Consider the following 12,743-nt stretch of genomic DNA (forward strand, 5'->3'; position numbering starts at 1 on the left):
AGGTTCACCCTGCAGGCAGTGGTGAAACAGGAGGGAGCTTTCCTCCCGGAGTCCCATTGCATGGCGCTTACTGACTTTTGCCACACTCTCTGCAAGCCCATCTGTCCCACCAGTGGTGGGACTGGTGACTGGATGACAAGCTCCTTGGTAATTGATACCATAAATTAGGTTGATGTGCACCAAGGTCTGGTTGATGGCTGCATGCTATAAATCGTAATACTGTCTATACTAACCTAGGCTCTGTTCTTTAGAATAGTAGCAGGCTCGGTCTCTGAGACCTCACTATACCTCTGGCTTTAGGAGTATAACTAAATTGCGAATTTTTGGATGAAAGTCAGTGTGCAACCTTAAATTCCTCTGTCATAGTTCGTACGGTCATGTAAAGACTCAAAATGCCCTGCCTAGGAAGGACGCTAGGACAGCATTGTGATAGCTGTAAAAATACCCCAAACTAGGTCCTCCCCATTTTCACTCTATCTTTTGTTCCTTTATTACTGGCCCTCTTGGACTCCTAACAAGTGGTCACTATTACCCCCATCTCTTTCCTTTCCCATGAGCCTGGAGACAAACGACCTGATTTCTAGACCCACTTCAACCTATAAAAGCTGTGATCTTGAGCAAGGCACTTAAACTTGCTGAGGCTCGGTTTCCTTGTTTGTGGGAACTGAGAATAAAACCTGCCTCGCTTACTTTACAAGGTGGCTATCCATAAGATTGAGTGGAGTGATATATGGTAAAATCTTCTGAAGATGATAGAGTTTTATACCCACTTAAGGTGGTAATAATTCATTACCTAATCTGGGTTACATTAATTATAGCTATAATAAATTGCTTTTGCATATAAAACAGAAATTGGATCATCTTCCTGTAACGCAAGGGAAAGAAATAATGACAGTTAACGTTTATTCTTTACTGTGATGAAACTGAAGCTTAGAAAGATTTAGTAACTTGTCCAAATTTATATTCTATGTAAATGACAGAACCAGGATTGAAACCCTGAGTGCTAGCTCCACATTTTAGGTAGTTAAGAGCTACTAGCATCACCTGAGTAGAAGGGAAGGCAGTTTTCAGGTTCTTACAGATTTTTGTTATTTTTTTCTCTGGTTCTACCAGCTCACCAAGAGCGATTATATACAGGTTTTTCTCTGGTGAAGGCACATAATCTGTGTTCGTATTATTGGGTGTGAATTTTATAGTCTCAAGTGTCAAAAATATAAAAGAATACATGAACCTCAGAATCTGACTAGTTTCTGATTGTCGTACTTACCAAAGTTGTAGTATTGGGTAAGTTAATTTACTTTCTTCAAATTGGGTTTTCTCATCCTTAAAAATGAGGACAGCATTTTTTTTTTTTCATAGAGCTGTGGGAGGATTGAATGATCTTATGCATGCTGGGCACTTAGGGAGGGCCTCGCTTACAAGAGGTCACTCAACAAATATTAGTGATCTCCTTTTCTTTGCCAAAGAGAGCGTGTTTCTCCTTTTGAAGTTCCAGTGGCTGAGGCAGCAACATACCTTATATGAATTCAGCTGTGTTTTACACTTAAAAGTATAATAAGAATGATAGTGAATATTTTAAAATAAGTTATCCAGTAATTATTGGACATTCACGTGCCACACTCTGAAACAAGTGTCTTAGTACTCTTATCTTGTATATAATTCTCAATAACTTTCTGATTAGGCACCCTTATTATCTACATTTTGGAAAATGAGACTTTTAAATAAGATTTTTAAAAAATCTTTAAAAATAAGTTTAAAAATTTTTATTTTTAATTTATTTTTTAAAAGATTTTATTTATTTATTTGACAGACAGAGGTCACAGGTAGGCAGAGAGGCAGGCAGAGAATAGGGTGGGGGGGAAGCAGGCTCCCTGCCGAGCAGAGAGCCCAATGTGGTGCTTGATCCCAGGACCCTGAGATCATGACCTGAGCCAAAGGCAGAGGCTTAAGCCACTGAGCCACCCAGGCGCCCCACAAATTTTTATTTATTTTTTAAATATTTTATTTATTTATTTGACACAGAGGGAGAGAGCACGAGTGAGTACAAGCAGGGGGCATAGCAGGCAGAGGGAGAGGGAGAAGCAGGCTCCCTGAAGAGCAGGGGATGTGGGACTCCCTCCCAGGATCCCGGGATCGTGACCTGAGCTAAAGGCAGATGCTTAACCAACTGAGCCCTCCAGGTGCCCGAGATTTTGAGAGGACGGTTAGACCAGCTGGGGAGTTGAGATTTGAATCCTGGCAGGCTGAGTCTAGAGCTGTTCTCTTATTTACTCTGGGTTGCAGAAGTTTCATGGGGAAAAGAGGAAAAACCCACCATCGGTGATGTCTGAAACCAAGATTCATTTTTTTTTTTTTTTTGTGAGGGACTTAGCCTGGACTTAAAAGTAAATCAGGGTAGATGCACGAGAGGGGAGTCCACCTTAAAGACCGGTATTTTTCACCAGAATTCCACATCATTTTTATATTTCTAATTATATCTTTGATGCTGTATCTGGGAGATGTACAATCAGATCTTAGAACCAGATGTTTGGGGTACTGTAAAGTAGCATCAGGAATGTTGATCCTTGGGGCGCCTGGGTGACTCAGTGGGTTAAAGCCTCTGCCTTTGGCTCAGGTTGTGATCCCAGGGTCCAGGGATCAAGCACCGAATTGGGCTCTCTGCTCAGCAGGGAGCCTGCTTTCCACCCCCCTCTACCTGCCTCTCTGCCGACATGTGATCTCTCTCTCTCTGTCAAATAAACAAATATAATCTTAAAAAAAAAAAAAAAAAAAAGGAATGTTGATCCTTGTTCTGTTCTGAAACTCCACCAGGTCATTTGACCAAGACATTGGCTGCACAGAGCTTTAGGAATAAAAAGGGCATTCTTTGGAACTGTTTAGTTAATTTTTTTTTTTTTTAAGATTTTATTTATTTATTTGACAGACAGAGATCACAAGTAGGCAGAGAGGCAGGCAGAGACAGAGGGGAAGCAGGCTCCCTGCTCAGCGGTGCTCAATCCCAAGACCCTGGGATCATGACCTGAGCCGAAGGCAAAGGCTTTAACCCACTGAGCCACCCAGGCGCCCCTGTTTAGTTCATTTTTATTTTTTTATTTATTTTTTTTTTTAAAAGATTTTATTTTATTTATTTGAGAGAGAGACAGTGAGAGAGAGCACGAGCGAGGAGAAGGTCAGAGAACGAAGCAGACTCCCCATGGAGCTGGGAGCCTGATGTGGGACTCGATCCCGGGACTCCAGGATCACGCCCTGAGCTGGAGGCAGTCGTTTAACCAACTGCGCCACCCAGGCGTCCCTTTAGTTCATTTTTAAAGCTTTTTGAAAAAGTCATGTATTTCAGGCAGATGGAAATCTTATTTCAGAACTTCCAGAGAATCATATTGTTCGCGCAACCCACTGCTTTGTTACACTTGCCACAGAAGACTGAACAAATGCATCAAAATTCCTTCTCTTGTGGTGGAAGAAGTTGTTTTCCTTAGGGAAAGTTTAGGTCAGTTGATCATGATTTATTTTAAAACCAAGCCTGAAACCTTTTATTTATTTTCTCCCTAATTTATATAGGAGTGGGTGGGTAATCTTGGTAGGTTTTTTTTTTTTTTTTTTTGTCTTTTTTATTTTTAGAGAGAAAACTGATGCACGGGGGAAGTAGAGGAAGAGAGAGAATCTTTTTTTTTTAAAGATTTTATTTATTTATTTATTTATTTATATAACAGATAGAGAGCACAAGTAGGCAGAGCAGCAGGCAGAGGGAGAGGGAGAAGCAGCATCCCTGCTTGGGCTTAATCCCAGGACCCATGCAGGGTCCTGAGATTAACAGCATCCCATGCAGGGCTTAATCCCAGGACCCTGGGATCATGACCTGAGCTGAAGGCAGACGTGTAACCTACTGAGCCACCCAGGTGCCACAGAAGAGAGAGAATCTTAAGCAAACTCTGTGCTCAGCACAGAGCCCAACCCAGGGCTTGGTCTCACAGCCCTGAGATGGTGACCTGAGTGGAAACCAAGAGTCAGAAGCTTAACCAACCTAGCCACCCAGATACCCCAGTTGTGGGAATTTCTATTCCACTTTTCTACTCCTTTGAAACCTAAGCAGAATAAAGTGACTACATGTATGTGACTTGTGGAATTCCATCTTCTGATGGCAGAGAAAAATTAAGTGGAAACAGAATTTTAGACTCAGGACCTAATTGTAGACCTGCCACAGCCCTCTAAGGGGGTGTGTGACCTTGGCCAAGTCACTTTACCTCTCTGATTTTGGTTTCCTTATCCAGGAGTGAGGTATCTAGGATCCCGAAGGTTCCTTTTAGTTTTAAATTGTGAGGTTTCTGTGCGATATCCCTGCAAGACTAACGTGTATTAAATTTTCTGCACTATGGCTACAAAATTATTCGTTTGTTACAGAATTTTTGGATGCCTTCTGGTTTGAAGACTCCAGCTGCTCTGATGATAGCTTAAGAAGACTGCATGCTGTTCCCTCTCGATGCCAAGCCAGGCCTGCGCAGAACCTCGGATCTCAGTCCTTCATGGAGACCAGGTCCCAGCAGGAATGACAGTGGAAGAAATTGGCACCCAGATGGTTCCTCTGCGTGAAGCTGTCTTGGGCTGTGGGCCGGCTCGAGAACACCTGGTCCCCGGGCTAGCCCTCTGTCAGTCACCCAGGGCCGGGCAGCATGGTGTGGATTCAGAGGAGGAAACTTTTGGCATCTTGCCTCTGTGTCATGGCCACCGTCTTTCTGCTTGTCACACTCCAGGTAGCAAGAATCTGGGTTGCTTGGTGTCGATTCCTGAGCCACTCCGCCGTGCCCGCTCTCCAAGGACTTGACTTTTCACTTCATCTTTCAGAATTGAGGGGGTTCTCTGTCTAAGGCAGGGGAAATACTTTTTTTGTCGATAGATAAAACTGAGGTTTAGTGAGTGGGTGTGTCCGGTAGAAACAAAATCAGTGAGTGTGGGGTCAGTTCGTGACTCCTGCAGGGTCCTGGTTCTAGAAGAAGAGAAAGTAGAGCTCCATCTGTCTTACTGGGTCAAATTTAGATGGCTTTCTCAAAGCCCCCTATCGCGATGACTTCGGAAAGAGGGCATTCTTGAATAAGCTGTGTGTATTCTAAGACTAAGGTCATCCATTCTGTGGAACACAAGCATCCGTGTTAATACATTTGCCATTCTTGACATATCGCTCAACCAAGGACTGAATGTGGGTAGTTTTTTGTTTTGTTTCTTTAAGATTTTATTTTTTAAAGATTTTATTTATTTGAGAGAGAGAGAGAAAGTATGAGAGGAGAGAGGTCAGTGGAGAAGCAAACTCCCTTGTGAGTAGGGAGCCTGATGTGGGACTCGATCCTGGGACTCCAGGACCATGACCTGAGCCAAAGGCAGTTGCTTAGCCAACTGGGCCACCCAGGTGCCTGATTTTATTTATTTATCAGAGAGAGAGGGCACGAACAGAGGGAGCTGCAGGCAGAGGGACAAGCAGGCTCCCCTCTGAGCAGAGAGCCCCGATGTGGGACTCAATCCCAGGACTCTGAGATCATGACTTGAGCTGAAGGCAGAGGCTTAACCCACTGAGCCTCCTAGGTGCCCCTGAATGTGGGTGTTTGAACTGCACCATTTTCTAGTCTTCTTATCTTGCATTTAGTCGGTGATTCTGAAGTCATTACTGATTTCAAATTAAAATAAAAATGACACAGTGATGGAAAAGTATAGATATGAATCCATATATAGTGTAGACCCATTCAAGCACCGGCTATCCAACTGGAAATTCAAAACACTTTTAAAGATTATTTATGGATGTGCACAGTTCAGGTGTGGGGTTGATGGAAGCAGAGGTGTTCTCTGAGCTTTTTCCTCTCGATCAAGATTGAATGAGATAATGCATATAAAAGCACTTTGGCAGACGGGCTGGCGCTGGACTTCTACCCACTTCTGCTGCCAGATCAGGATCCTGGCTGGAGGACATACTTGACCTCGTCTGTCTTGTGGGCGTCTAGGACCTGCTTGTGCAGGAGGGGCTGGAGTTTTCTACTCCCCGTGGGAAGTTAGGAGAGCTTTGATCCTACTAGACAATTACTTTGGCACCTTTTCCAGTTATGAGGAATGGCTGTGTCAAAGCTAAGCACTTTGCTTTCTTTCTTTCTTTTTTTTTTTAAAGATTTTATTTTATTTATTTGACAGAGGGTGAGAGAGAGGTCACAAGGAGGCAGAGAGGCAGGCAGAGGGGGAGGGAAAATCAGACTCTCCGCAAAGCAGAGAGTCAAAATGCAGGGCTTGATCCCAGGACCCTGAGATCACGACCTGAGCTGAGGCAGAGCCTTCTGCCTGAGCCACCCAGGCGCCCCTTTTATTTCTTTTTTCTTAAGATTTTTAAAAAAATTTATGTATTTGAGAGAGCGAGAGAGAGAGAATGAGCAGGGGGAGGGGCAGAGGGAGAGGGAGAAGCAGACTCCCCTCTGAGCAAGGAGCTGATCTTGGGGCTCGAATTCAGGACCCCAGGATCATGACCTGAGCCAAAGGCTGACGTTTAGCTGACTAAGCCACGCAGAGGCCCCTAAGAGCTTTTCTTTTGATGTCACAAGACATTGCCATGTTTTTGTTATGCCTGTCATTTCTGAGCTTCTGTCACTCGTGGGGGAACCACTGTTTCCCTGTGTCTGCTCTGCCTGCCCTGCCCTCTAGACTTCTGTTACCGATGACCTAGCTGTCCAGCTGTCCAGTGACCCAGACCATCCTGAAAGAAATAAATGTGGTTTTACAGGGAGGGGAGCCCAGTGTTTGTAGTAGACTTCATTTAGTGCCACAGTAGAAATTATTAGACATAGAAGACCTGTGTTAGGACTCCTTTAACTGTAATAAAAAGAAACCAGTTGGCTACTTATGACGAATTCTCCCTAGAATGCAGTCTTGAGTAAGAGCCAGATAATAGCCTGACTCTCATGGGATTCATTAAGAGAGAAAACTATTGGGGCGCCTGGGTGGCTCAGTGGGTTAAGTCTCTGCCTTCGGCTCAGGTCATGATCTCAGGGTCCTGGGATCGAGCCCCTCATCGGGCTCCCTGCTCAGCGGGAGCCTGCTCCCCACCCCTCTGCCTGCCTCTTGGTCTCCTTGTGATCTCTCTCTCTTTGTCTCTGTCAAATAATAAATAAAATCTTAAAAAAAAAAAAAAGGGAGAAAACTATTTCCAGGGACTCTATATGCCTATGAAATGCAGAAGTGTAGATGGCCTGTGTTTAGTAGAAGGAAGCGTGCTTATTGGTAGACACTTTGTCAGCACCCCAGTTTCTGGAACTTGTGGGTATGTAAATTTACATGGCAGAAGGGCCCTTGCAGATGGGATTAGGTGAGACACTTCCAGATGAGGAGATTATCCAGAATTATCCATGTGAGCCCAGTGTCCTCCCGTGAGTCTTTAGAAGCTAAGAGTCTTCCGTGGCTGTGGTCAGACAGAGATGTGACCATGGAATAAGCATCAGAGGGAGGCAACATTGCTGGGCTTTATGATGGAGAAGATGCGGCAAGCCAAGAGTGATGTGTGGCTTGAAAAGATAGGGAAGCAAGAAAATGCTGTCTCCAGGGCGCCTGGGTGGCTCAGTGGGTTAAGCCTCTGCTTTTGGCTCAGGTCATGATCCCAGGGTCCTGGGATCGAGCCCTGCATTGAGCTGTCTGCTCAGCAGGGAGCCTGCTTCCTCCTCTCTCTCTGCCTGCCTCTCTGCCTGCTTGTGATCTCTCTCTGTCAAATAAATAAATAAAATCTTTAAAAAAAAAAAAAAAGAAAGAAAATGCTGTCTCCAGAGCTTCCAGAGAAGACTGTGGTCCTGCTAACACCTTGCTTTTAGCCTAGTGAGACCAAGGTCAGCCTTCTCACCTCCAGAACTAGGCAATAATAAATGCGTTGGTTACTTTCTTCTTCTTCCTTTTTTAAAAAATCTATTTATCCAGGGGCACCTGGGTGGCTCAGTGGGTTAAAGCCTCTGCCTTTGGCTCAGGTCGTGATCCCAGGGTCCTGGCATGGAGCCCTATGTGGGGCTCTCAGCTCAGCAGTGAGCCTGCCCCCCCCCCAACTCTACCTGCCTCTCTGCCTACTTGTGATTTCGCTCTGTCAAATAAATAAATAAAATCTAAAAAAAAAAAAAAATTGATTTATCCAGTTTAGAGAGACAGCAGGGGAAGAGCCAGAGGGAGAAAGAATCTCAAGCAGACTCCTCACTGAGCATGGAGCCCGATGTGGGGCTTGATCCATGATCCCGAGATCAGGACCCTGAGGTCATGACCCCAGTGGAAATCAAGAGTGAGATGCTCAACCAAGTCAGCCACCCAGACACCCCAATAAATGTGTTGTTTTCCATTGCTGAGTTCATGGTAATTTTTTCTAGCTGCAGTAGAAAACTAATACACAGCTTCATCATCCAAGATGAATGGGGGGCACGCGAAAGGCGACGAGACAGTCTGATTCTGCAATACTTGTCTTCTTCAGGTCGTGGTCGAGCTGGGAAAATTTGAAAGGAAGAAGTTTAAAACCTCCAGTTTGCGAAATGGACAGGCAAAAGTGGAAGAGGAGCCTGCAGATCTCTATCCGATCCCCGGGAGAGAAGCACGGATCTTGACCAGGAAAACCCAACGGGACACTGAGAGCTACCCCATCATGCTTTGGTGGTCCCCACTGACCGGGGAGACCGGAAGGCTCGGCCAGTGCGGGGCAGATGCGTGTTTCTTCACCCTCAACAGGACCTTCCTACATCATCCCATGACCAAAGCCTTCCTCTTCTATGGTAAGTGGGGCATTTGCCTGTCTCCTATCGCTTGCTGACATCCTGCTCACCTCCCAAGGAAGAGAAGGTGGCGCTCCCCTTGAACACACTGTGACCCGCCTGACGTCCTTTGCACTTGCTCCATGTAAGGCCTGAGCTTTTAGCAGGTGCGATAAATAAACAAGCTTGACCAACATAAAGGTGGCTGGCCAGCTGCTGGCAATTCTGGAAGAGAAGGGATGTTTCCTCTCACCGACCGAATTTGGTATTTAGAGAACTGGGTATTGATTCTGTTGTTGGGATCCATTCAGAATGTCACCTGTGATAACAGCCAGGAGATTCTGATCACCATAGCAAGGGTTTAATTGGACATTAGCTAAGCACAGGGTTCTTTTATTTCATTAGATTAATCAGCAATAAAAATAAAAATATTGCTCAGCTTCGGCTGAACAATATCGAGAGTAAGTTGGTGTTCATCGCTTCCTGAGGCTAATTATATGTCCTGCTAGGATTGGGGGCAGCCAGACCCCTCGAGGGGAATTAGCAAACTGCCAGCAGGGGCAGGAGATTCAGAGCTCCCGGGTGACGAGTGGAGGGGGCCAAGTGGCCCACGTGAGCAGACTTGACCGAATACAGGCAAGGTCGATCAGTTCGGAAGTCAATGAAAGCCAATCTGCTTTAGAGTGGTGTGGATGTGTATCTGTATTTATGTGTGTGTGTGTCTGTGTGTGAGAGAGAGAGAGAGAGAAAGGAGAGAGAGAGGGAGACTTCACACTCTTCCTCTAGAGACAGGGCTGGAGTCTCTGTCTGAAACCAGTAGGAGGGTTTGGTCTCCCCTTGCCGTAGGCGAGAAGCAGCCATCCCATCACTGCTGTACCCCCTTGCCGACTGCATCTGTTGATCTTAATAGGGAGATGTTTCTTTGAGAGTATCTGGTGCTACTCAGGGCAAACAGGCTACAGGGCAAGGGTCATCTTAGTATATGACGTGGCTCACTGAGTCGGCATAATGATGTCAGCACCGAATACTAATCTATCTAAAATGATGCAACTTTTGGGGAAGGCTGCAGGGATGAGAAATTGAGTGCAGCGGACAGGGCAAGGGAGAGTTAAATATACATCTTCTGTAGGAAGAATCAATATATACTGTCGAAAACTGAAAAGTCAAGAAGTAAAATCTAAGTTTGTTTTTTGGGAATACTGGAGGTCTGTGTGCATGTATGACATGTTAAAAAGTTTCGTTTAGGGGCGCCTGGTTGGCTCCGTGGGTTAAAGCCTCTGCCTTCGGCTCAGGTCATGATCCCAGGGTCCTGGGATTGAGCCCTGCATTGAGCTGTCTGCTCAGCAGGGACCCTGCTTCCTCCTCTCTCTCTGCCTGCCTCTTTGTCTACTTATGATCTCTTTCTGTCAAATAAATAAATAAAATCCTAAAAAAAAAAAAAAGAAAGTTTCGTTTAGGGGTTTCTGGGTGGCTCAGTTGGTTGGGTATCTGCCTTTGGCTTGGTCATGATCCTGGAGTCTGGGGGTTCAGCTCCCCCATTAGGCTCCCTGCTCAGTGGGAGAGTCTGCTTCTCCCTTTCTCGTGGCCTCTTTCCCTGCTTGTGCTTGGTCTCTTTCACTTACCCTCTCTTTCTCAAATAAATAAAATTTTAAAAAAGATAAGTTTTGTTTAAAAGGCCACCACTGTGGGCGCCTGGGTGGCTCAGTGGGTTGGGCCGCTGCCTTCGGCTCAGGTCATGATCTCGGGGTCCCGGGATCGAGTCCCGCATCGGGCTCGCTGCTCAGCAGGGAGCCTGCTTCCTCCTCCTTCTCTCTCTGCCTGCCTCTCTGCCTACTTGTAATCTCTCTCTGTCAAATAAATAAATAAAATCTTTAAAAAAAAAAAAAAGGCCACCACTGTGATATGACCACTTTGGACAGTGGTCTGGCAATATCCAGTCAATGTAAATTCATACCAGATCATCCCACTGCTAGGTATGAAGCCTCACGGAATGTCACACACACACACATAGATTGCTTATAGTAGCGTTGTTTGTCCTAAGCAAGGTTCTTTTTTTTAAGATTTTATTTATTCGCGAGTGAGAGACACACAGCGAGAGAGGGAACACAAGCAGAGGGAGTGGGAGAGGGAGAAGCAGGCTCCCCGCCGAGCAGGGAGCCCGATGCGGGGCTCGATTCCAGGACCCTGGGACCATGATCTGAGCAGAACACAGAGGCTTAATGACTGAGCCACCCAGGCACCCCCTAAGTAAGGTTCTTAAAATCGCCTAAATGTCCAACAAGAGAAAAGTGGTCAAATGAAGTGTGATATATAGAAATTCAGTGTGACACTATGCAACAGTGGAAATGGACGCCGAACGCCAATAGGACCTTGGAAACCATGTAAGAAGAAGAGCAAGTTAGAGAGCTGTGACAGAAAGTTAATACATCTGGTCTCCCCGGGATTCCTGACCTGCTCCGGTCTCGAGTGTTTGCTCTTTTTGCTGGGTGCACAGGTCCTGTGCTGGCTCCCCGTTGTTCTGGGGGTTCCCTATGCCTTATTCTTGTGTTGGCTTCCCTTCTTCTCCTCCTCAGTCTCCTCCTTCCACTTCCCTTCCTCCGGCCCCTCTTAAAAAGATTTATTTTTTAAAGAGAACTTGGGGGAAAGGTTGGGGGGTGAGAGAGAGGATCCCAAGCAGACTCCCCACTGAGCGGGCCTCCATCTCATGACCCTGAGATCAGAACCCGAGAGGAAATCAGGAGTCCAACACTTAACCAACTGAGCCCCACAGGCACCCCTCCTGTTTCTTTTAGGACTTATTTTTCTCTTTCTTGGTTTATATTTTTGTTTCAGTATTTTCTGAAGATAAGTTTTCAGAGACTTTGTATGTGTGAAAATGTGTTCCTTTTATTCTCACCTTCATTCGTGGTTTGGCTTAGCATAGAATTCTAGGTAAGAAATGCTTTTCTTTCTGAATTAAAAAAAAAGATTTTATTTATTTATCTGACAGAGAGAGAGAGAATCACAAGTAGGCAGAGAGGCAGGCAGAGAGAGAGGGGGAAGCAGGCTCCTTGTTGAGCAGAGAGCCCGATGTGGGGCTTAATGTGGGGCTCCATGAAGGGCTCCATCCCAGGACCCTGAGATCATGACCTGAGGCGCCGAAGGCAGAGACTTAACCCACTGAGCCACCCAGGCGCCCCTTCTTTCTGAATTTGAAAGACATTTTCCTGCTGTCTTCTAGCTTCTGCTGTTGTTGCTTGGGAAGCCAAAGCTATTTTGATTTCTCCTCCTTTGTATTCTGTTCCCCTCTCCCCTGTCTGGAAAAATATAGAATATTCTCTTTTCACTGGTTTCAAAACTTAGTATGATGCTTTGCTCTGAGCCTATTTTCCTTTTATTGAGGTGGATACTAAAATATCGGATTGCCAGGAAGCCTACAAAACAGTATTTAGCTCAGTAACCTCTCCAGGACTCACAGATCTACGGGTTCATGCACTTAATTTATGAGCACACCAAGACTCAATTCTTCTCTCAAGGATGGACTCACCTCCAACCCAGTTTCCAGGAGATGGATACGTCAACAGAAATGCTTCTGGCTTAATCTTCCTCTCTCGGGTTTTGTTACTCTCCAGCTCCGGAAACCATCTATGACTCTCATTGAGAGCTAAATATATGCCATTTTTACTGTCCTGGCATTCAAGGCTCTGAAATCTGAATCCAGCCTGTCTTCTAAACTTAACCACTGGGATTCCATCCACTAAACCCTAGGTTCAAAAATCAAACTGCGATAGTCGCCATTTTAGGCAGAAACCACAAATGCACTAATTCACTGCCACTGTTTACTCAGTTTCTGAGTCCTACATTTGTCCTTTCTCTATTTGTCCTGTCAGAGACTCTCCCGACTACCCACCATTTGTTTGGAAACATGGATGAATAGTGGAGTGTCTGATGTCACAGATTATTATCTTGAGACAAAGACATTACCCGACTGTGATGCAGTTCTAAGTGGCATGTATCTCACAGCAG

General features: G+C 45.4%; 1 protein-coding gene across 1 annotated transcript in view; it reads left to right on the forward strand.

Annotated features, from left to right (window-relative positions):
* The first annotated feature begins 4,579 nt into the window (after window positions 1–4,579).
* FUT10 (fucosyltransferase 10) overlaps window positions 4,580–12,743 on the forward strand; it is a 69,503-nt gene continuing 61,339 nt past the window's right edge. Inside the window, exons 1-2 of the mRNA XM_044225409.1 lie at window positions 4,580–4,748; window positions 8,465–8,759. Of these exons, the coding sequence (XP_044081344.1) occupies window positions 4,668–4,748; window positions 8,465–8,759 (376 nt within the window). The 5' untranslated portion in view covers window positions 4,580–4,667. The remainder of the gene's footprint in view (window positions 4,749–8,464; window positions 8,760–12,743) is intronic.

Source organism: Neovison vison, chromosome 11 (assembly GCF_020171115.1).
Source record: "Neovison vison isolate M4711 chromosome 11, ASM_NN_V1, whole genome shotgun sequence".
Classification (NCBI taxonomy): domain Eukaryota; kingdom Metazoa; phylum Chordata; class Mammalia; order Carnivora; family Mustelidae; genus Neogale; species Neogale vison.